Raw genomic sequence first — 25882 nt, forward strand, 5'->3', positions numbered from 1 at the left:
GCTCAGTGTTTGAACAATTTTTCTCTGCGAGGGAGAGAGACACAAATCACATTCTGACCCGGATGGGTGATTTCATCACTGAGGAGCTTTCATTCGCTGTTGGTGTTGTGAACTTCACAAGCCCCGGAGGAAACAGGAAGCCCAGTCAGAATTCTCATTGTTCCAGGCCAGCGTTTGAAGTTTGGGCTTGCAGGAAGACATTGTAGAATAACCACCAGTGTACTTGACCTGTTAATGTTCTTGTTAATGGCAGTTTGCCATCTATGGTTCAAACTGCTACTGAGATGCTTGTTACTGATCTGCCATTGCTTTGACTCATTTTTCTCCTTTTCTGGGCTACATTTTTTTATTCGAGTTACTAATGACTCAATCACAGCCTACTTTATGGCAGTTTACCATTTATGGATGTGGAAGGGTTGTTTCCTCACAACTGCTACTGAGACTTTTATTACTAATCCAACATTGATCATCTGTGGTTTCTCTTTTTTTCTTTATCTGGGATACATTTCTTAAATTAGGGTTATTATTAATGACTGATGATAATTGCTTTGCACAGTGGGGGGAGATGCTCCAATTGAACATTTTTCGGAACCCCAGAGCCAGAACGACATTCCTTCTTCCCTTATACCTGGGTGTGTTTGTCTTCTCTTGTTGGTCGTCAATGCACCATATGTCCACCACATTGAGATGTTCAAGCAACAACCCCAGCCAACATGTCCAGGTGGGCCCCACCTGGGTTTTAAATTAGTTTCCACTGGGCAAGGGCTCTAATTGGTTTTCTTAGCAGGTACCCAATTGGGTTAACATTGAGGCTAATATAGATGCTGAGGATAACTTTGTGGGTCACTGTTGAGTTTCCCTCATGTGATCCATGGAACAGCCCTTCATTGACCCATATGAGCCCCACATGGAAATGTTCCCTGGGAAAACACTGCATATGTTTTCTTCTTCAAATATTTAGAGACACTTATCATTTCAAACTGTTTGCTTGAGGATGAAACATCAACTTTTTCTGGTTTTGTCTGACCAGCCAACAGAGACGACCTGTCTAAAAAAGAATTACTTGAGGCTTGTGGATATTTTCCTCTAAAGCATTGTCTTATTTGTTAAGAATAAATGATTTGTTACTCATCTGTCTTTCTACTCTAGGTCATAGAAGCTACAATATCTGCATGTATTGTTTGCGTTGATGTTTCTGGTGCCTAATACACCCCACTGGGCTCACGCCGTCATTTCAATGTGGAAATGTGGGTTATAATCGGTTGAGACGTTGCTCAATGAGATTTCAACCATTATTCACCCACTCAGAAAGACAGCCAGAAGTTTGTTGAATTCCCAATGTGTAATCACTATGCTTTCAACCATCTAAAAGCACAACAAAGTTCAAATGGGAATACAATGTCAGATATTTTGTATTTATACAATGAGTTAATGTGTTATCACTGTTTCATCTAATTGCACAACCAAATGACCTGGATTGCAGTTAAGATTCCATTAAAAGTACATAGTGCAAGTGATTAATGCTGTTCAAGATTCTGAACAGATTATTATAGCAACTGAAAATCTCTCCACAGACCTGGGACCTTTGCATGATATCTTGAACATGCACACTTTCTATGATTAGGCTACATATGAATATTTTTATAGTTACAGTAACCTGTGGCCATGGATGTGTTACTCATTTTAAGGTTGAATAAATACTGTTACGTTTTAAGATAGCCTCAACTTTAGACTATTTACAATGTTACAAAAGTCGTATTGAATTGTGTTTTGTTCACAATGTAACCAAATATCAACATTTAAAGCAGTTGTATCGAATGCTTGGATAGTTAAATCTGTGCCACTAGCTTAATCCTATTCTTTAACTTTTGGTTTAGTTGGAGACGTGAATCAAACATATAATTTGTTAATAGGCTATTTACTGTATTGCAAAGGGGATGTTGAATTGTGTTTGGTTGTCAACCCATCCAAATATCAACCTTTGAAGGAGATGTATCTTTTGTGCTACTGACTTTTAGTCTGCTTTAATTCCAGTTTTTCTAAAATGATGAATTGATATGTTGGATTCACATCTCCATCTCAACCAAAAATCTAAGATAATGAATAGGACTGAATCCAATTTTAAATGCACTTTAAAGTTTGATTTGATTTAGTCCTATTCTTTAACTTAGGTTTTGGCTTGAGATGGAGACATGAATCACCATATAAATTATTAACTTGAATATTTCATTTGAAATCAACCCAAGCTTGAGACCCTAGGCCTATATCCAGGCTGCATCACATCTGGCCGTGATTGGGAGTCCCATAGGGCGGCGCACAATTGGCCCAGCGTCTTTCGGGTTTGGCCGGGGTAGGTAGCTGTAGGTAGACCAACTCTCCAGTAGGAGGTGCTGCATAGCCTGTAGTTTTTTTCTGATAGTGGATAAAGATTGATATTATTTATTTAAGTGTCATACACCTCCCGGTGCCCAGCCCACACAGGCTTACAAGACACTAGTAAACACAGTAACATTTTCCTTGTACTCAAAATAAAATAACTTTTAACAAATGATATACATACAATAACCATGGCAAGTACAGATACCATCTAGCCACACTACACAAACAATACATTTCTCCTCCAGGCATTGTGAACAAACTAAGCAATCTCAAACACGCCCTGTCTGAAACAAAATTCAAGCCTCTGCTCGTCCCGTAACCAGAATTCTTCAAAAGGCTTCTTAACAGCTTCTACCCCCAAGCCATAAGACTCCTGAACAGCTAGTCAAAGGGCTACCCAGACCCCTCGTTTACGCTGCTGCTACTCTGTTTATTATCTATGCATAGTCACTTTAACTCTACCTACATGTACATATTACCTCAATTACCTCGACTAACCGGTGCCCCCCCACATTGACTCTGTACCGGTACCCCCTGCACATTGACTCTGTACCGGTACCCCCTGCACATTGGCTCTGTACCGGTACCCCCTGTATATAGCCTCGCTTGTTATTTTACTGCTGCTGTTTAATTATTTGTCACCTTTCTATCCTATTTTTTACTTCTCCATTTTTTACTTAACACTTATCCTTCTTAAAACTTCTTAAAACATTGTTGGTTAAGGGCTTGTAAGTAAGCATTTCACTGTAAGGTCTACATTCGGAGCATGTGACACATACAATTTGATTTGATCTCTGTCCATGAAACCGCTTACAGTTTTTTCCCCAAATTGTATTTTGGAGCATTCACGCATAGGCCTACTGCCTATGAGCTACTGAGCTGAAAAGGTGAGAAATGACAGTTTATAAAAATGTTAAACTAAACATTGCGATCTGTTCCATCAGCCCTATTAATTGATAGAGCGTATAGCTGCACTACACTACTTTGATACATATCAGTGGGGATTAAGAAGTGAGTATATGGAATGCTCACTGAAAAATGACTGGGTATACGGTGTATACCTGCATATACTCACCGCTGGGCAGGACAAAATATTTAGGTGCCTTTGAAGGGGATATGGGGTTTTCACCCTCAACAGTATCTCATGTGTATCAAGAATGGTTCACCACCCAACGGACATCCAGCCAACTTGACACAACTGTGGGAAGCATGTCAGCATCGGCCAGCATCCCTGTGGAACGCTTTTGACGCCTTGTACAGTCCATGTGCCCTGATGAATTGAGTCTGTTCTGAGGGCAAAATGGGGTGCAATGCAATAGTAGGTAGGTGTTCCTAATGTTTTGTACACTCAGTGTACACTGCAAATCAGTTTCACAACATTTATAAAAATGCTCTAGCCCACTGATATCTATGCGTAAGGTCCCAGTCAAACACTTTTTTTGTGATTCTGTGTTCTGGCATATTTATCAATCTGTTCTATAGACGTACCATGTCATCTTTTTGTCTAACCACACATGGTTACCAGCCCATATCTCCACTGAGGACCAGGTTTGGAGTCAGTTTGTGCACACCAAGAAGCAGCAGATTGCTCTGTTTTGAACATTGTCACAACTCCAGCAGCATGGTCCATCACTGGACCAAGATCCTCACATATTTTCATTTGGTTTAAAACGGACCCCAAGGCTCTACCTACAGCATCTGCTAGTGATCTAATGGGATCTTCAAAGGTCATGTGTTTATCCAGAGTGAAACCAAGGTATTTGTAGAGCCCAGTGTAGAATGATGAGGTTGTACCAAAATAAAAGTTGTGTGCACTTCTCTACACGTCCTTCTTTCTGAAATGAACAATCTGGGTCTTCTCTTGATTTATCACTAGTCTCCAAGCATTTCGCTACACTCGCATTAACATCTGCTAACCATGTGTATGTGACAAATCAAATTGGATTTGATTTATTTAGTACACCATAAATGAACAATAGTCAACATTTTCTGGAGGTCATCTTCTGTCTCATCAAAGATAATTATTTCATCAGCACACAACAAGATCTCAGAAATATGTCTGCAACTTCAACACCAAGTTTAGCATGTTTAATTTGTAGGGTTAAATCATTAACATTTAGTAAATAAACGTTGAAGATCTGACGTTGTTTCAAAGATACAAATCCATCATATTTTATACAAATGTTGTCTACGTTGAAAATTGGTTACAATGATGACATACTCCCGGTTGTTGAAATTTCATCCTCAAAACAACAGTTTACATTGTTTTTTGCAAATCGAATGTGTTTTCTACATACATTCCACGTCACAATAGTATGACAGATTTTGGGGCGGCAGGTAGCCTACTGGTTAGAGCATTGGGCCAGTAACTGAAAGGTTGCTAGATCAAATCCCTGAGCTGACAAGGTAAAAATCTGTCATTCTTCCCCTGAACAAGGCAGTTAAACCCACTGTTCCTAGGCCATCATTGTGAATAAGAATTTGATCTTAACTGACTTGACTAGTTAAATAAAAACAAATTATGTTGATTTAACCAGTTTGTGCCCAGTGGGACCTCAAATCACTTCAGATTGGGTTGCAATGTTCAACACCAGTGTGGTATATCTATATATCTGCCATCCATCCACAATGTCCAACTTCTAGAAGAGGAGGTCAACTGACTCCCATCTGTGAGGGCTGACTGACCCTTGATCTCTGGGTCCTGTCACCCCCAACGACAAAGGCCACAAGGATTCCATCTCTAATCGGCCTCCAGATCCCCCTGAGTGGAGAGGAGTCCTGTGGGGAACCACAGGCACAGCTGCTCTTTTCATCTCCTCACAGACACTCACTCACACTCTCTCTTGTCCTTCAGCGGAGTAAGTCCATGATTATTTTGTGTCCAGCGTTCAAGGAACCAGCCCAAAGTGCACCTAACAGTCAACATTATGAAATGGGTAGTGGTAATTCACAAATCCTTGTTTCATTGAAACATGTTGAAACATTGGTGTAGTGGATGGTCTACGTCGTACTTTTGCAAACTCCATCTCATGTGCTACAAAAACAACGCTAATCAAACAACAGTACTAGGTGCCTGCACACTTGAATTAAAGGGTAGCTACTCTAAAAAAGAATTGGACAAAATTAGAGTATACACACTTCTCCAGTCACCACTACATCACTGTATTGGTAAAAATGTATCAACATGTGGAAGGAAGGGATGGAGGATGGAGAAGATGTGGCTGGATGTCAGTCAGTGATTGGTGTGGGTTTAAATACTGGGACTTTATAGCTGGTTGACTAATCTTAATAGCTCTTTGTCCATTGAGGAAACATTTTTAACGCCTCAATTACACCACAAACTGAGTTTCGATATCAGAACCTTTCAATGCCTTCATCAATGCCAATACTCAGTGCTCAGTGCTCATTCAAGACATTCCCAGTCATGGACATGAAAGGTTATTTTTCTACTTTCTCGTGTTGCATTTCACCCCATTGAGCATCAAAGTGGCGTCCAACGCAAGCATGTTTTCATTTAGCAACACAAATGCCCATAGTAAGTATATTTTGGTCTTGTTAAATATGCTTAGGTTCCCTTAAGGGTTTGGGCGAGCCAGTGCTAGGCTGTGCTAGCAGGCTGGCAGGCGCCCAGTGAGCACAAGGAGCAGTCTCTTCCCACTACACACACGCACACTTAGGTGAGACCTTCTGCGACTTAAATTCAATTTATGCTTGATCCGAAAATGTGGCCGGAGGCGCAATATGGATGGTGTGGCGCAATTGCGGAGCCTCATGAGGCACGCAGAGGCCAAATTGATCTCCGTACCACATTGCAGTGTTCCTCTCAAATTTTGAAACAATGCGGAGGGCTCCATTTAGCTCTGCATTGACATGATTGGTTGAAGGTAGGTGAGAGTGGGAGGTCCTGTATAAGCACAGACTCACTTCCTTGACAACTTCCTTCACAACAGCTCTGGCAGAAGGCATGTTTGCTCTGACGTCTGTGAAGGCCGCATCACAATAAATGCTTGTATGGCCAATGCAGACATCGGAATGACCAGGCAGCACCTTTTAGAACATGAATATCACATTATAAAGCCTGATCTCATAGACAATGTAAATCCGGTGACACTCAAATTAGTATGGTCTGTTACGTTTGGTATGGTTATATAAGACAGATGGTTACTTAAGGCAAAAATGAGAGCGTGTTTGGTCAGCATGGATGGGTGGGCGTATACGGCGAACATCTAGCAACCCAAAGGATACGAGTTCATATCTCATCATGGAATACTTTAGCATTTTAGCTACATTGCAAGTACTTAACATGTTAGCTAACCCTAATGCTTTTAGCTAACCCTTCCCATAACCCTAACCTTAACCATTTTAGCTAACCCTAACCTTAACCCTTTAACCTAACTCCCAAACTTAACCTTAACCCTAACCCCTAACCCCAAGCCTAGCTAACATTAGCCAGCTAGTTAAAATTTGTAACATATCATACAAAATGTGTGATATGCATCCACAAATTAAGACATACCTTGGCTGGGCTCCCTGCCTGTGCCATTAAACCCCTTCAACTCATCCAGAACGCCGCAGCCCGTCTGGTGTTCAACCTTCCCAAGTTCTCTCACGTCACCCCGCTCCTCCGTTCTCTCCACTGGCTTCCAGTTGAAGCTCGCATCCGCTACAAGACCATGGTGCTTGCCTACGGAGCTGTGAGGGGAACGGCACCTCAGTACCTCCAGGCTCTGATCAGGCCCTACACCCAAACAAGGGCACTGCGTTCATCCACCTCTGGCCTGCTCGCCTCCCTACCACTGAGGAAGTACAGCTCCCGCTCAGCCCAGTCAAAACTGTTCGCTGCCCTGGCCCCCCAATGGTGGAACAAACTCCCTCACGACGCCAGGACAGCGGAGTCAATCACCACCTTCCGGAGACACCTGAAACCCCACCTCTTTAAGGAATACCTAGGATAGATTAAGTAATCCCTCTCACCCCACCCCCCCCCCTAAGTTTTAGATGCACTATTGTTAAGTGACTGTCCCACTGGATGTCATAAGGTGAATGCACCAATTTGTAAGTCGCTCTGGATAAGAGCGTCTGCTAAATGACTTAAATGTAAATGTAACGTAACAAATCATACTAAATGGTGTGTCTCTGATTTGCGTACAGAATAATACGAAATGCTTTGAGACCAGATTGGCCATAATGATTGGTAGTGATATTGTAAATAGAATTATTTAGAACCCACTATGTATTATTTACATTGATACATTATAAATGTGTGTGGATACAATGAATCCAGATATATTTTATCTCAGTGCATGCATTGATTCTCTAACTGCAATAACATTATAATGGAGGAGAGGGCAAATGACAGAAACAAAGAAAGAGAGAGGAATTCATTTGCAGAATCTTACTATTGGACTTCACAATGTTAGGATAAAAAGCTTGGGTGGATCATCGACTTTACTGTTTACCTCAGGAGCAGGATTTCATACTGTAGGCTTCTTGTATGTTTTTACTCAACCAAACTGATAAATGATTTATGTAGCTGAAAAACCCATCAGGTCACTGAGGAAATACAGATGAGGAGAGATTGGAGTGAGAGGTATTTTTGACCACACACTGACAAATATCCCTCTCACTACTCAACTGCAAGGCATATTTATATTCCACCAAATTATTCATAACCCAGGAGATTTCAATACAAATAGTGAGTGCATTGGTTATTGCATTTGTATTGCAATAGCCTGATGTAAAATGTAGAACGTAGAATTATGTGTCCGCTGTATTACTGTACAGTGCATTCATGTATGGTGTGGCAATGTCTTGACCAGTTATTTATTTGAATGTGTAGTATTTAATATGAACAATCATTTATACCACTGGTCTGAAATGTGATACCAAAGTAGCAAGTGAAAAATTAAAGTGAAAAAATGAAAAAGCTGCTTATAAGATATGTTATAACTTTTGCTGAAATTGTCAGTGGCACAGTGCTGTGAGTGCAGACCTAGGTGTTCTACTACTACAGTTGTTTTTAAACTGCCCAAGCATATCACTGGTTATTTTTTTGCTTGCGGGAGTTTACTTTGCTCACGTTCACTTTAGGATTTGACTCATCCGTTTGTTGGTGGGCACTGAGTAAAAGCATGATAGTGCCCTCCTACGAAAATGTTACTCGTGTGTGTGTGTGTTCTTCAACTATGACACAGAGGACAGAGAGGAGTGCGCCTGTCCATTTAAAATACAAAAATCGGATAGAGGAAACATAACAAAATGAAGAACATTTATCTAAGAGCAACATTGAAGAACTGCTGAATTGGTAGCCTAAATTGTTGAAAGGAACTCGTTTTATTTCGAATCGGCGCAGCAAGCCACGTTTCTTAGAATGATTGACAACGGAATTTTCAATGATCTATTTGATTATTCTGGAATGAACGGTTGGTGACGAACGGCTCAAATGGGAAGGAAGACAATTCATTAACGATGAACAATACTCTATCATTGAAATTGGAGTGATTCTTACCTAATTCAAATATTTTTTAAAGTGTCGTCTCAGTCAAGACTAACAATGTTACTGATCAAATTGATTATCTCTACTGCTTTTCTTTTCAATGGTGAGTTTTTAACATTAAGGTGGAAGTATTTGCAAGTGAATATGTATCCTAAATAGTTGTATTATTATATCCAATATTGGGCGATATAGCCTATAATGTAAACGTATATGATCTGAAAATGCGATTTTAAACAAAGTAGTGGATTCTTGTTTTATTTTCTAGAATTTAGCAATAGATGTTTTGCAAAGCATGCTATTTTCATGTTATTTTGTGTAATATAGTTTTCATAAATGTATAATAGACTACTAAAACATGCATAATTGCGAGTTTTCTAACTATTTAAACGTGTTTTAATGACATCCCAGTTTATCCACTGTTCCTACAGGTGGTTGTGAGGGCTCTCTGCTTCACTCTGACATAAGAGCCAGTGTCAGGTCCTTGGGGGGGAAACATGGGCAGCAGCATGATCGGCATGCCGTTATTGTTGCGTCCCAGTGTCACTACATGCTCAAGCACCTCCATGGAGGACAGATCTCAGTGCATATGCCACCCAACATCGCAGGCCACTGGGTATCCACCAGGTAAACTACTGTGTAATGTGCGCCATTAAACGGTTTGTTATTTATCTTTATTAAAAATGTACATCATTTTAAGAATGTATAGTCAATATATTGTAGTGAAGTCAGGGGGTAGACCTGACTGGAGCGAGAACCCTGTACCTTGCAGCACTAGACACATGAGATCTAAACTTCTTGAGGAGGTTGCTCAGTGTTGGGTTAAGTTCACTGCAATATATAATAGTATGTAAACTTACTTGGCACAACACCAGGTTCAGCTTTAGACCTCTTAGGGTAAAAGACTAGGTGTTGAACTGGCTGGTAGGTTGGGTTTTGACTCTAGTTACCCACCTGACTCACTGCATAATACTGGAATAGTGAATAATTTGTCTAAGCTAATATCATTCATGTTTTGCTCTATTCCCCCTGTCAGCTGTGAGGTCAGGCCTGGGCCAGAGTTCATCACCAGATCCTATCTCTTCCACCACAACCACACCTTCCAGGTCCTCCTGTTCCACTACAGGGACAACCGCTGCTCCTCTCCCACCTACACCATTCTCGCCCGGGGCCAGCTGCACCTGCGCCAGGCCTCATGGGTGGTCCGCGGAGGCACCGAGGCCAACTACCAGCTCTACAGCGTCCAGGTTGTGTTCCACAGCCCTGAGGTAGCCAGGAACCTCAGCCAGTGGCTCAAGCCCAGCTGCGGAGCTTCATCCCTGGTTGGAGGGGAGTCGTGGGAGCCCCATATCAGCTATGACCTGTGGGGCGAAGAGAAGGAGCGGGGGAGGGATTGTGCCCGCAGGCTGGGTTTCACTATGAATGAGCTGCAGCTGGTGCGTGTGGAGCAGCGCCGCCATCATGGCGCTCAGGTCCCTGATGACCTCACTGAAGAGCTTTTCCTGGGGGATGTCCACACTGAGCGAGCCCAGAGGACCCACCACAAACCCTCCAGCTACCAGCCGCCCCTGCAGCACACCAAGGTCAGAGTCATAGAGATATATAATGTATGTTATTCTCTGTATTTTTATGTTCAGGGTCATCACTTACATACTGAGACCCACTGAGATAGAATCCCTTTTGGCAGATACTGTAGTTTCATTTTCAAGTACAATGATGCCACACATGTACAGTATGAGATACATCATATTCCAGTGCTGTGTACTTGTATTTTCTTTCAACAATCACAGTATTGTCTGCAGCTTCTTGTACACGAAAACTTTCTGTGTTTGATTTTGGGCGAAATGGGAGAGAATATGAATTGTGCAAACCCAGCGGCAGAGCGGACCCACGGAAGATAGTGATCATCCGTTGGTTGGTTTTCCACAGCCGCTCTTCAAAGAGAATAGCAAATAGTGGCGCAGTATGCTGTGCTCTGAATTCCTGCCCTTACTCTGTGGCAGTGTGTGTGTGCCTGAGGCTGTATCGAGGGCAGAGGGATAAAACTGGATCCTGACCAGAGAGATAGAACTAGGCCTTCAGTTCAGAAGCTCCCTCCTTTCCTCCCTCTCCTCCGTCATACAAAAGGATCCATCCCTTTTATGTCTCCCCGCAGCATTTACCCATATATCTACCAGCATGTCTTTTTTTTAACCAACACAAACAACTCCCAGCCTATAATGTGTCAGGGCAATGTAAATGAGCTCTAGTTAAAAGTTAAAAGCTGAGGCGAGTTATGTTGAAAGTGATTCATTCATTCTATGGTAGCTAAGGTGGTAGAGCTACAGCCAGCCTTGAATGAATACAGTACGCTCAGCTATAACGTTAATCTGATGCTCAACCACTAAGAGTACACTCTAAAATGTGCTCCCCACATAACAGGGGCTTGATGGGCTTTTTACTAGAATGTATGCACAGCCCAATGAGTGTAAACAGGGATCAAAAACCATAAAGGCAGTCATTGTGTATGAGGGTCATCTTTGATGGTATAGTCTACCAGACTGTTGAAAGGTTTGGAATAATCCAAAACAGAGTCTTTGGATGCGGAAATATCTTGTTTTATTTGTCTATTCAACTGTATCTCCATCTTCCCAGCTATTGTCATTTTCAAACTCACACACCTGTGGCTGATTCTGTTTAATGATGAAGGACTTGAGAGCAAGGCAGAGAAGGCACCCACTGCAAGTCCAACGAGCCCCGTCCAGAGAAGAGAGAGAGGAGTAGTAGCCCCATCACCAAGTGCAATTTCCAGGCCAGGGAGAAGCTTTTGTTTCTTTGCCATGGTGATTGTTTTCATCGCTGCCATCAATTTAGGATGTGTAGTGGCGCCAGGAACACTCCCAAGTAACACATGAGAAAACAGTCTGCCAAGCCAGCACTCTTCTCCTTTATTGGGTTGGCTGGGCAGGTCAGAGTCAGACAACAGACTCCAGTTTGAACTGCCTTGTTTGTGTTTTTCATCATCATGATTGGTTGTCTGTTGACATTTCAGTTTGCATCAGTGATGTTATTTATCACCATGGTGTAACTCATTAAACTGCTTTGACATATCTATTTCACCTTTTAGCACATTATGCTACTCTTATTGTATTATAGTAAGCAAGGTTCTTAAAAACACACATTTCATAAAACAACTGAATAATGTTGATGGTACAATGGATGTAACACATTGAAATGGGATGCGGTTCAACATCCACAGTCTTTTGCAGGTGTGTGTATTTCTCCTTCTTGATTCACAATATGTAACATTCAAAAACATTCTCCATTGCAGAGCCATGAGCGTACCTGCCTTATCTGCAGAGTCATGGCCAGGGCGGACCAGCATCATCCTCCCATCCTGCCCTGCGAAGAAAACCTATCCGTCAAACTACAGGGCCAATGGGTAAGCCAGCGGTGTGAGGTCCGCCCTGGGGTCCTCTTCCTCACCCGCCATTTTGTTTTCCACAACCACAACCGCACTTGGGAGGGCCATTACTGGCATTATTCTGACCCAGTGTGCAGACACCCCACATTCAGCCTGTACGCACGAGGTCACTACAGCCACGCAGTCCTTTCCACCAGGGTCCTGGGAGGGACAGAGTTTGTCTTCACAGGTAGGCGTTAGTCCAAGAAATATATATATGTATGATCACAGCTTATCATGCCATTATTAAAGTGTGCATAACAACCTCCCTTATCCCCTCTTGGTCTTCACAGTGGACCACATGAGTGTGACTCCCATGGACCAGGCCACCACCTCCCTGCTCAATATCTTCCGGGGTAATGAGTGTGGGGCCGAGGGCTCATGGCACCAGGGATTGGAGCAGGACGTCACCCCCACCCATGGCTGTGCCGCCCTGGGCATCCGGCTTCCGCACACCGAGTACGAACTCTTCCGCATGGATCGAGACTCGGCGGACCACCTCCTTCTCTTCAACGGCCAGAGGCCCACGGATGGCTCCAGCCCTAACCAGCCCCATAAGACGGCCACCTCCTACCAGGCTCCCCTAGTGCAGTGTACAGGGGCCGGCCAGGGGCCAACGGATTGGGGGAGGGAAGCCGACCAGCTCCATAGGCTGGGGAGTAGCTGCTGCAAACAGGGAGAAAGAGGTGGCATGCTGGATGTGGTCAAAGTACTGCTTATTGCAGCTATACCCGTTCTGTATCTCAGCTAGGGTTAGCAGTGGCTGAATGTTGTGGAGCAGCACTGACTGTGCATTGGACTTTTAGACTCTTAATACAGTGTATGTAATTAATGTTGAGTTACTACATTATAATTCAGTGTCGTGTTCAGTAGGCATGAAACACTATGACAGGTGAAATGATGATCTACTGTACTAAAAATGCTTGTTTTCGTACGGTGTGCGCTAAAGAACACGGCCCAACACAAGTTGTCTATGGCCGTGATTCAATCCAATCACACTTTGTCGACAATGCCATTTAAAAGTAATTTCGATTGAGCCGACATGGGACATCCTAATAACATGCCACTTCGATACAAGTGACTTTTCGGCTTCCTCACTCTCTCGCCTTGCCATATTAATGGTTTCTTCCTTTCTCTGTGTAGGTAGTCATGATAGTTGTCAATATTCAACCTTGTGGATTTGAAACTAAACTTAATTCTCCTAACATGCTACAAAAAAAGTTGGCTCTGTATCAAAGTGGCATGTTTTTAAGGAATGTCGAGCCGACATATGCAGCACTTACCGTGAACATTGCCTTTACAAGCCCCATGAGATGGAACCTCAGCCTATGCATCATGCTCCATGCAGCTTACTCCAATGACATTTGCATGTTAATTACATGGCGTTTGCAATTTGAGTTAAAAGGAATGGAGGACACCAAACACAAATGGAATCGAGCCTCACTCTTCCTCAAAGACAAAAGATGCACAAAGATGACAAACTGCCACAAAAATAATGTTAAACATTTTATTTCAATGTTAAATACAATGGGACAGGACTGCAAGAACATAGATCTTTTCAGTCAACGTTTGCCTCACGAGGGATATATAACTTGTGTAAAGAAAAAATCTAGAAAGAAATGTAATAATTCTCTGTGTGTCAGTAGGAAACAGGAAATGTCCATGGAAGGGGACACCTATATTCCCAGCATACTGTATTGTTTCACATTCCTCAAGAAAAATTAAGGATTTAAGAATTCAGTTACATTTCAATGTAAGAGGCCATCCAGCAACATTTAGCAGTCTTTTGCTTGGAAGGCCCCCCCCATCCCATTTTATTAAAATGATTAAAATAACATACAAGACAGTGAACATTCCAACTCTTATTAAAACCACAGAAAGAGAACTCATTAGAATTGTTCAACCAGTCTTGAACCCAGTACCCCGACTCGCCTGTTTTCGATGCTCTAACAAGTGTAAAATTTGAGTTAAGAAAACCTCCCTCTCCTGATGCCTCACCCCCCAAAAAAGAACAGAACGTCTGAACAGAACCCCCCCCCCCCCACCAAGAAAACCCCAGAGAAAGCTCATTCCTCTCCGTTTTTCCCCACGTGTACTAACTGTGTGAGATTGTAAAAGGCGAGGCCAGTTGATGATTCGGGTACACAGAACATATGTACGTACAGTGAGCTGACACTATCACTGATAATGGCAGGTCAACGATAACACACACTTTAACCTTGAGGGTCTTGGGAGACAAATGAGAGCTTCTGCCGGCCCGCTTTCCTTCTCTCTCGCCCACCCCCTCCCCACCCCTACAAGACGAACTTCCCTAGGAAGAATCCGATGAAGATAGCTGCTATGACGACCATTAGCGAGGGGAGGGAGCTGGAAGAGTGCTGTTTGCTCATCATGGCACCCGAGCCGGTGACCATGTCGTCTGACCGGTGGGACTTCCTCATCCTCAGGCCCTCGTCCTGAGAGGAAGATAAACACATCCTTCTTTACCACAGCCAAAGCCCCAGGCCAATATCATCTTACAAGAACATTAGTCTCTATGCCTTGAGGATATATGACCTTTTATCACCAATATATAATACTATCCTAATATCCCCCCAACCCTAGACATCACACAACCTATGACCATACCTTGAGTTGTCTGTTCTCGTCTGAGAGTTTGCCCACATCGTACTGCAGCCTCTTGCACTCAGCCATCAGTTTCTTCATCTCAGAGTCATCCATGGACGCGCTGCTGGGCCTTGGTGCCGACGTGCCATCTGCTTTGGAGTTGAGGACGGGGGCAGCTTTGGTTGCATCGACATCATTCTGGAGGCAGCCAAAGTGAAAAAATACAAAAGTGACCAGGAACATAGTTTCCCTCCCGACATTGCAGTACATGCCAACCAAATAAACTAAACACGCTTAGACCAAATGCCATAAAACCGTTACATTGATGGAAATATATTTTTGAAAACTTCAATTTGTTTGAAATTAGTATGAAGAGGTGATACATTTTCATTAGGGGCCTAATGGCAAAATGACAGTTATCCAACATTAAATTGTTACAAAGCTACAACCATACCTGTACAGCATACTTAGCACTGATCAGACAACTATTCTACTACAATCAGAATTTACACTAGAAGAGCGGTGACCACCTACAGTGAGTAAACTACACTTCCCAAACTAACCCTGAACAGCCACTTCCTGCTCTGCCACAAACCTTCCACTGCCTGCCTCTCACTGAGCTGGGTGCTGACATGAACTCTGGGAGATCGCTGGAGTCGTAGCGGGTTGCCAGGTGGTGCCAGCTGCACAGGGGAGTGCGGTACTCTCCGGGGGTGGGGGCTGCCCTGTCCCCCAGGTGCCTGGCGCTGAGCTTGGGGGTCTGCCCAGGAGTGGTGAATGCCATGATGCTACCACGGGTCTCCCTGGCACTACCGCTAGGCTATCGCACGAGGGGAAGCACATGCAGCATGCATGATCATAGATATATAGAGGTCATCTCTTTAACTTTGGGGTGTTCAGTGGTTCTCAATTGCTGCTTTGGTTGTAGGGTAAAACATTATACACTGCTATAAATGACTGTGTTGAACCAACAAAACTGACCTGTCACCACTAGGAACAAGTTGTAATTGTTACATGATGTGAGTGTTTCAGATGTGACAATAGAGAGCTGTGAGGTAGAAATGCTAGTTATTACAGTTTATCCACACAAAAATCCACAAGATCGCATATGGGCAACAATCATATGACTGTACCTATATAAAATGCAGAGAAAGGAACAAACAGCAGTAAGGAGAGAGCGAAAGCCATGTAGACTGAGAGAATGTGAAAAAGATGTATTGACAGATAACACTGAACTGTGGCCGTGACAAAAGTACAACATTGGACGTATAACACCAGAACCCTGGAAGGCCGCTGATAGAAGTTCTATTTTCTACTACTGTACACACTACTTACCATTTTATCGTTTTCAGAGGGCAGTTCGAACACACATCTCAGCTTGGAGTCCATCAGATCATCTGGCTTCGCATCTTTCCACTGTGGCAATTCAACAAGTACAAGATAAGGTAAACATAGATGGATTCATTGTTCACAGGGACCGCTGATGGAATAACAATAAACATGCAACACTCAGGGGCTGTGTAATATACTATTTGCTGCCCTCTGCTGGAGAAATCATATAAAAAGCTATTTAAATACAGTACTGAAATCTGTGGATCAACAAAAGCAGGTTTTCCATTGATGACATAGCCACTAGAATAAAGCACAAAATGTAATTAGTACTAATGTAGACAGGAAACTTACCACTGCGTCCATGTCTGTAGCAGTGGATGGTGCAAAGATTGTCTGTACCATGAATTTGTGTTTACTTTTTTCATTGGGGTCATATTCAAAGGGCTGGAGCATTACTGTGGAGGCAGAAGATATGGGGTCAAAATTGGGTCAACAACTATGCCTACATATACGCGTACTGGTAGATGCATTTGACATGTACATGCTTGATTCTTCTGCATTTACAAAGTCACACAATGAATTATAGTAGAAATAGTGACAGGATATAATTTGCTCTTGTTTAGTGTTGTTGACGAAAAGGGGTTGCTTGAGTGATACTCTGTCATATTTGGCAGCACACTGACAAAGGTCTGCAGATACAAAGCCTTACCAGAAACAGTGACAGTGGCTCCTGACTCAATCATGCCGCTGTTGGGCCGTACACAGTACCGGCGAGGTGCAGTCGTCTTCACTTTGAAGCATACTTTTCTGTCAGAGGGATTTTTGAGCTTGAGGTTTGTGGTCACCACTTCTGTGAAGGGACCTGCATGGGAGAGGAGATGGTGTTGAGGGTCAATGGATTCACGTGAAGATGGCACACAACAGGCACAAAATTGACAACCAACAGACTAGTTGCTACACATTATGGAAGATTGTTTACTGTTTAGTAAAATTACCCATTGAAAACAGAGTATCTAGGCTCAGATACACATGTAGCTATAACAATACATGCACTATCTGGGCATAGCGAAATGGGGTATGCAATGTGTCAATGTGTGGGATAACTAGCATATGAGCTGTCAGTCAATCAGCTTGCTCCCATTCACAACCGCAATTGCAGCCTTGCCACTGACCCTGGCAAATAAATGAATCAGTGAATGTCTGGTCGAATCAGAATGTGTTGCTTAGCTAGCATACCGATCTAGAGAGCATACGCCTTCCAAAACCAGTAGGTTGGTTAGAATATTAGAAAGTACAGTACTGTTAAAGTGATATCTCTGTAACTCGGTAGGCCCATATATCCTCGCTTCCATCTCAAAATGGCGGCGGTATACAAGCTGTGTCAGTGGGGTTGTTGTAGCTACACATCCCCGGTCCAGGGAGCTGTAGTGGTAACGATAGCTACCACTCCCGAAAGCGTCTACTACAGCCTGTAACGTTAGCAGTACAGGTGGTAACGTTAGCTAGCTACCGACAGTACTCTTATCTTACCTTTAAATTTGAGATCATACGGTGGTTCAAGATCAAGGACCTGCTCCAATTTAGACATTTCGTGTGAATTGTGTTGTTTGAAACCGTTCCAAGGAGCCAGGTCAGTGTAAAATCACCTATATGGGAAACGAGTCACTCTGAGCCAATAGACGTGAACACGAGTACAGTTGAGTTGTTAAGGAAGCGCGCAGCAGGGCAAAATGCACGTCACCGCGAAATAAGTGCTCTTACCTGTGTTCGCCTTCAAAATAAAATCCCCCCATTGAAACGTATACAAATAGTGCCATATTTGGACTAGATAATGCTAAACAAGGTTAGAATGTTATATAATTTATTATTTGACAAAATCCCACTGGGGATTTATAAGACTGGATAATTGCATTAGGGGCAAATACACTGTATGTATGTATGTATGTATGTATGTATGTATGTATGTATGTATGTATGTATGTATGTATGTATGTATGTATGTATGTATGTATGTATGTATGTATGTATGTATGTATGTGTGTGTGTGTGTGTGTGTGTGTGTGTGTGTGTGTGTGTGTGTGTGTGTGTGTGTGTGTGTGTGTGTGTGTGTGTGTGTGTGTGTGTGTGTGTGTGTGTGTGTGTGTGTGTGTGTGTGTGTGTGTGTCTGTATGTATGTATGTATGTATGTATGTATGTATGTATGTATGTATGTATGTATGTATGTATGTATGTACACACACACACACACACACACACACACACACACACACACACACACACACACACACACACACACACACACACACACACACACTGAACAAAAATATAAACGCAACATGTAACGTGTTGGTCCCATATTTCATGAGCAGAAATAAAAGATCCCAGAAATGTTCCATACACACAAACAACTTATTTATCTCACATTTTGTGCACAAATTTGTTTACATCCCTGTTAATGAGCATTTCTCTTTTGCCAATATAATCCATCCACCTGACAGGGGTGGCATATCAAGAAGCTGAATAAACAGCATGATCATTACACAGGTGCACCATATGCTAGGGACAATAAAAGTCCACTCTAATATGTGCAGTTTTGTCACACAACACAATGCCACAGATGTCTCAAGTTGAGGGAGTGTGCAATTGGCATGCTGACTGCAGGAATGTCCTCCAGAGATGTTGCCAGATAATTGAACCTTAATTTCTCTACCATAAGCCGCCATAAATGTCGAGACAACATTAAATCCCTGATGAAGCTTTAGCATTATTAGATGCACTGGAAAGACCATGTATTCCATTGACACTATTTCCGACATTACCGGGTGTGCTTGACAGGTCATTACAAACATTTCCTCGGTCGTAACGTTAATGGGAAACAACTATGTGTATTATAACATCTGTGGGAATTCTTCATCTTCTCCTTCAAGTTTTATTGCCGTATCGCAACCAACTGACAGGTACATACACCGCCACCTACTGTACTGGAGTGTGAAGCCAGTCAAATCAAATCAAATCAAATGTATTTGTCACATACACATGGTTAGCAGATGTTAATGCGAGTGTAGCGAAATGCTTGTGCTTCTAGTTCCGACAATGCAGTAATAACCAACGAGTAATCCAACCTAACAATTCCACAACTACCTTATACACACAAGTGTAAAGGTATAACGAATATGTACATAAAGATATGAATGAGTGATGGTACAGAACGGCATAGGCAAGATGCAGTAGATGGTATTGAGTACAGTATATATACATATGAGATGAGAAATGTAGGGGATGTAAACAAAGTGGCATAGTTTAAAGTGGCTAGTGATACATGTATTACATAAAGATGCAGTAGATTATATAGAGTACAGTATATACAGTACATATACATATGAGATGAGTAATGTAGGGTATGTAAACATTATATTAAGTAGCATTGTTTAAAGTGACTAGTGATATATTTTACATCAATTTCCATCAATTCCCATTATTAAAGTGGCTGGAGTTGAGTCAGTGTGTTGGCAGCAGCCACTCAATGTTAGTGGTGGCTGTTTAACAGTCTGATGGCCTTGAGATAGAAGCTGTTTTTCAGTCTCTCGGTCCCAGCTTTGATGTATCTGTACTGACCTTGCCTTCTGGATGATAGCGGGGTGAACAGGCAGTGGCTCGGGTGGTTGTTGTCTTTGATGATCTTTATGGCCTTCCTGTGACATCGGGTAGTGTAGGTGTCCTGGAGGGCAGGTAGTTTGCCCCCGGTGATGCGTTGTGCTGACCTCACTACCCTCTGGAGAGCCTTACGGTTGTGAGCGGAGCAGTTGCCGTACCAGACGGTGATACAGCCCAACAGGATGCTCTTGATTGTGCATCTGTAGAAGTTTGTCAGTGCTTTTGGTGACAAGACAAATTTCTTCAGCCTCCTGAGGTTGAAGAGGCGCTGCTGCACCTTCTTCATGACGCTGTCTGTGTGGGTGGACCAATTCAGTTTGTCCGTGATGTGAACGCCGAGGAAATTAAAACTTACTACCCTCTCCACTACTGTCCCGTCGATGTGGATAGGGGGGTGCTCCCTCTGCTGTTTCCTGAAGTCCACGATCATCTCCTTTGTTTTGTTGACGTTGAGTGTGAGGTTATTTTCCTAACACCACACTCCGAGGGCCCTCAACTCCTCCCTGTAGGCCGTCTCGTCGTTGTTGGTAATCAAGCCTACCACTGTAGTGTCGTCCGCAAACTTGATGATTGAGTTGGAGGCGTGCATGGCCACGCAGTCGTGGGTAAACAGGGAATACAGGAGAGGGCTCAGAACACACCCTTTTGGGGCCCCAGTGTTGAGGACCAGCGGGGTGGAGATGTTGTTACCTACCCTCACCACCTGGGGGCGGCCCGTCAGGAAGTCTAGTACCCAGTTGCACAGGGCGGGGTCGAGACCCAGTCTCGAGCTTGATGATGAGTTTGGAGGGTACTATGGTGTTAAATGCTGAGCTGTAGTCGATGAACAGCATTCTCACGTAGGTATTCCTCTTGTCCAGATGGGTTAGGGCAGTGTGCAGTGTGGTTGAGATAGACCCCGCACATAGACATCGGTACCGGTACCACCTGTATATAGCCTCATTATTGTTATGTACATTTCTTGTGTTACTTTTTCATTGATTCAATTTTTTTATTTCGTTTATTTAAATATTTTATTAACTCTATTTCTTGAACTGCATTGTTGGTAAAGGGCTTGTAAGTAAGCATTTCACGGTAAGGTCCACACCTGCTGTATTCGGGGCATGTGACAAATACAATTTGATTTGATTTTACTTAACTCAATAAGCTAATGACAAGTCGTAAGGCACATACAGATGTTGATATAAATGCATATCCTTAAAGCTAAATACTGGATTCTGTCCAGCCTCTGAAGCCAAGTCTTTGGCACTGTTCCATACACTATACACCCGTAATCAATTGTCTTCCTGATCAGAGCTCCATAAATATCCATCAACGGTTGTCTATCATCATCCCATTCATAACCAGAGACCGAGCGCATAACATTCATCGCCTTCTTACATCTTTCCATGTATATCGCTCATTGAACCATAGACCCAAATATTTATACTTAGAAACCCTCCCCACGGGCTGTTGTCCGTACAGAAACAACTGTATATTATCAGCAACTTTATTCTTCGAGAAGAACATACAAGACTTCGCCACTGACAATTTAAAACCCCAGTCAATTGACAATCTTTCAACATTCACTATAAATTTGATCACATGAGACATTCCTTCCCACCTTACAAATAGCTCCATCATCAGCATATAGGGAAGCACCAATACCCCTCCCTACATTCGAAAACACATCATTAATCATGTTGTACAAAAAAGGACTGATAGCCAGTGGCGATATAAATATAGGTGGGATGCATGCCAGCAAAGTCACTGCAGCACACAGCACTAAACAATACATTAATTGCACTATAACAGTGACAAACGGTGCCCACATCCGGCCTACGTAAAGCTGTCCCAAAATCTTACCACTGCTACACCTGGCTTTCAGCGGAGCCTTGCCTGGCAGTGAAACAGTTCATTCAGCCTCCTTTACTGCCTATTAAAAAAACATAGCTGAGATGTCTGACTTGCTTAAACCAGTGTGGATTCTATTAACAATTGAGATGTACAAACTATGGCATAAGGGAACAAAAAACAAGTAGACAAGAGGCAATCTGTAATTTCGAGTAAGACATTAATGAGCGAGCTAGGACGGGTATAGTCAATATAATTATGTGTTTAGCACTTTTAAAATATACTGTACATCGACAGAATTCAGAACACGGGCCATTCTTACAGTGTTCTCCCTGTACACCAAGTCAGACCCATGAGATAAATAAATAAAGGGGGCATATAAGCGGACAATGAAAGCTCTTACAATATTCAATGAATACATTTCTCTAAAACAGGTTATAGGCACCACCAAGTGCACCACCAAGTCAAAACAGTAGGCAAAATTAAAGGATAAACATACCAAATTATTAGGGTGAGGCACATGGGTTACTAACATCTTACTACACAACATACACTTAGTATTACTTTCTTAGCTACAGTATACATTGCTCCCTGACATAATACATAATTTATGCAGCAGCATAGAATACATTTTTGGACTCACCTTGTTGTGCTGTGCTCACTTGAACAGGAAGGTGGCGCGACGGTCCTTTTGGGCACATTTTGTCATCAATGTCTGCCATTCTCTGGATACATGGTGCTTTCAAAACAACTGGGAACTCAGAAAAAAACAAGGTTGAATCATGATGACGTCTTTAATCTTTGTATCGCTAGAAAGAGGCCAGATTTACAATTCCGAGTTGGATGACCATTCAAAGCGCATTTTCCCAGTCGGAGCTCGTTTATTCCTGACTTTCCAGTTGTCTTGAACTCACAGAAGTCAAGTTTTCGCAGTTTAGAGTTAACAGTTCATTGACTTGGGAAAGAGACCCTTAATCTCAGATTTGGGACCACAGAGCCACTCCACTGAATAGCAGGTTAATGATGGCAATGCAATGCTCACTGATTCCTTCCAAACCACTCATTGTTGAATTTGTGATTTCCAACTTGTTGTGTAATGTTTATGTTTTATCTATAATTTATCTTCATTATTTATCTTCATATGACAAGGATTAAAAAAGATTTGCCAGTAGATTGTCGACTTGATTCGTGATGATGACTGCTAGCTAAGATTGTTGAAAGTATGATGTTGACATGATCAGTCCAATCAAAGCTACTGTACATATAACGTGATTCGATGTTATTTTATCTGTGGTCAATGACCTTGAGCCTTCTTGGATGGATACTTCTAATGTAACTCTTTGTCAGCACCCAAGGGGCTCGAATTTTCTAGCCCTACCCTTAGTGTTATGCAGGTGAATGAGGACCCAAAAGCGACTTGGCGAAAACAGAGTCTTTATTCCAGTAAAGGAAATAGGCAATACTCCTAGACAAATCGGAGCAGAAAACAAAACATAAAAAACTAATTCCACTCGTAGTGACGAGGACAGACTGGAGACTCGACCATAAACTGTAGGTTGCCTCGGGAAGGCACCGACCGTAGCAGACTCAGACACCTGCTCACACGCAGCATCTGAGGGAAACAAGACACGACAGGGCGAGACAAAGACACAGCACGGTGAACAATATACAAGGATCCGACAGGACAGAAACGGAAGACAAGGGGAGAAATAGGGACTCTAATCAGAGGGCAAGATACGGAACAGGTGTGAAAAGATTAGATGATTGATTAGGGGAATAGGAACAGCTGGGAGCAGGAACGGAACGATAGAGAGAAGAGAGAGAGGGAGGGAGAGAGAAAAAAGGGAACGAACCTAATAAGACCAGCAGGGGGAAAACGAACAGAAGGGAAACAAAATGACAAGACAATATAAGACAAAACATGACACTTAGACTTGGCGCAATGCTCTGTATTTTCTGCTGGCTTGCCCCACCAACACAAAAATCACTGAGCTAGGCTGGAACACCTGCATTTTGGAGCTGCCTTACTCAAGAAAACAAAAAAAGACCATGTTTGTATGCGGCTTCATTAACCTAATGATATATATATATATTTTTTTTACATTGTTTGCAAACTGATATGTGACACGTATTAATGCCAAAATAACATGCAAAACAGGCAAGCCCAAGAAAAAGACAAATGTAGGGCTCAAAACAGGTGGGGCACCACTGCTGATAGCACTGCCTTGAGGAATACCATTGTCTTCTCCATAGGCATCAGATAAAATGGATTCTATTTTAACTCAAAATGAGTGATTAAATAAGAAGGCCAAAACCCAGTTATATAATCTCCCACCAATACCAAGTATTTCCATCTTAATCAATAGGCCTTCTCTCCACATAGTGGCATAAGCCTTTTCAATGTAAAAAAAGACAGTAGCCATTACTTCTTTCATGACCAAAGTTTTTTCATCTTCATTGCTCACCTTTACTAATGCATTCAAAGTGGATCTACCTTTACCACATTGACATTGACTCAATAAACCTCTATGTTCCAAGAAATATGACAATCTGTTGACTATCATCTTTTCCTTTATTTTACACAAGTTAGAGGTCAGTGCTATTGGTCTATAACTATCAGCACATGAAGGGTCAAATCAAACCAAATCAAATCAAATTTATTTATATCGCCCTTCGTACATCAGCTGATATCTCAAAGTGCTGTACAGAAACCCAGCCTAAAACCCCAAACAGCAAGCAATGCAGGTTTAGAAGCACGGTGGCTAGGAAAAACTCCCTAGAAAGGCCAAAACCTAGGAAGAAACCTAGAGAGGAACCAGGCTATGTGGGGTGGCCAGTCCTCTTCTGGCTGTGCCGGGTGGAGATTATAACAGAACATGGCCAAGATGTTCAAATGTTCATAAATGACCAGCATGGTCGAATAATAATAAGGCAGAACAGTTTAAACTGGAGCAGCAGCTCGGCCAGGTGGACTGGGGACAGCAAGGAGTCATCATGTCAGGTAGTCCTGGGGCATGGTCCTAGGGCTCAGGTCCTCCGAGAGAAAGAAAGAAAGAGAGAAGGAGAGAATTAGAGAACGCACACTTAGATTCACACAGGACACCGAATAGTACTCCAGATATAACAAACTGACCCTAGCCCCCGACACATAAACTACTGCAGCATAAATACTGGAGGCTGAGACAGGAGGGGTCAGGAGACACTATGGCCCCATCCGAGGACACCCCCGGACAGGGCCAAACAGGAAGGATATAACCCCACCCACTTTGCCTAAGCACAGCCCCCACACCACTAGAGGGATATCTTCAACCACCAACTTACCATCCTGAGACAAGGCTGAGTATAGCCCACAAAGATCTCCGCCATGGCACAACCCAAGGGGGGGGCGCCAACCCAGACAGGATGACCACATCAGTGAATCAACCCACTCAGGTGACGCACCCCTTCCAGGGACGGCATGAGAGAGCCCCAGTAAGCCAGCGACTCAGCCCCTGTAATAGGGTTACAGGCAGAGAATCCCAGTGGAAAGAGGGGAACCGGCCAGGCAGAGACAGCAAGGGCGGTTCGTTGCTCCAGAGCCTTTCCGTTCACCTTCCCACTCCTGGGCCAGACTACACTCAATCATATGACCCACTGAAGAGATGAGTCTTCAGTAAAGACTTAAAGGTTGAGACCGAGTTTGCGTCTCTGACATGGGTAGGCAGACCGTTCCATAAAAATGGAGCTCTATAGGAGAAAGTCCTGCCTCCAGCTGTTTGCTTAGAAATTCTAGGGACAATTAGGAGGCCTGCGTCTTGTGACCGTAGCGTACGTGTAGGTATGTACAGCAGGACCAAATCAGAGAGATAGGTAGGAGCAAGCCCATGTAATGCTTACCAGGCTTTACAAAAAGTAACATTACTGAACGTTTCCAACCAGAAGGTATAACTCCCTCACTCCAAATCATATTCAATAATCCCTGGAGAACATGTATAGCCTCATCAGGCAGATGCTTAAACATTACATAGCACAACTCATCATGACCTGGGGCTGTATATTCACAGCCTATTAATGCTGAACACATCTCATGTATGGTAAAAACTGCATCCAAAGAAGAGTCAACAGTATCCCTTTTCTTATACACATTAACATGAGCATTTAAA

General features: G+C 42.8%; 2 protein-coding genes across 3 annotated transcripts; one reads left to right on the top strand and one right to left on the bottom strand.

Annotated features, from left to right (window-relative positions):
* Positions 1–8514: 8514 nt before the first annotated feature.
* Positions 8515–13814, top strand: LOC124039623 (protein APCDD1-like). Its single transcript, XM_046355796.1, has 5 exons — positions 8515–8978; positions 9304–9499; positions 9909–10455; positions 12183–12504; positions 12608–13814. Exons 1-5 carry the CDS (start codon positions 8933–8935, stop codon positions 13063–13065), a joined length of 1569 nt encoding a protein of 522 aa, XP_046211752.1. The 5' UTR covers positions 8515–8932; the 3' UTR covers positions 13066–13814.
* Positions 13808–17982, bottom strand: LOC124039624 (vesicle-associated membrane protein-associated protein A-like). Of its 2 annotated transcripts, XM_046355797.1 has the most exons (7): positions 17784–17982; positions 16963–17115; positions 16605–16708; positions 16257–16337; positions 15517–15741; positions 14943–15119; positions 13808–14770 (listed from the first exon to the last, which is right to left on the bottom strand). In XM_046355797.1, the coding sequence occupies exons 1-7, from the start codon at positions 17839–17841 to the stop codon at positions 14609–14611; spliced, it is 960 nt and encodes a 319-aa protein (XP_046211753.1). In that variant the 5' UTR covers positions 17842–17982; the 3' UTR covers positions 13808–14608. The 2 variants fall into 2 exon arrangements, with proteins under 2 accessions (XP_046211753.1, XP_046211754.1); XM_046355798.1 differs by lacking the exon at positions 15517–15741 and having other exon boundaries at positions 17784–17977.
* Between the last annotated feature and the right edge of the window lie 7900 nt (positions 17983–25882).

Source organism: Oncorhynchus gorbuscha, linkage group LG07 (assembly GCF_021184085.1).
Source record: "Oncorhynchus gorbuscha isolate QuinsamMale2020 ecotype Even-year linkage group LG07, OgorEven_v1.0, whole genome shotgun sequence".
Classification (NCBI taxonomy): Eukaryota; Metazoa; Chordata; class Actinopteri; order Salmoniformes; family Salmonidae; genus Oncorhynchus; species Oncorhynchus gorbuscha.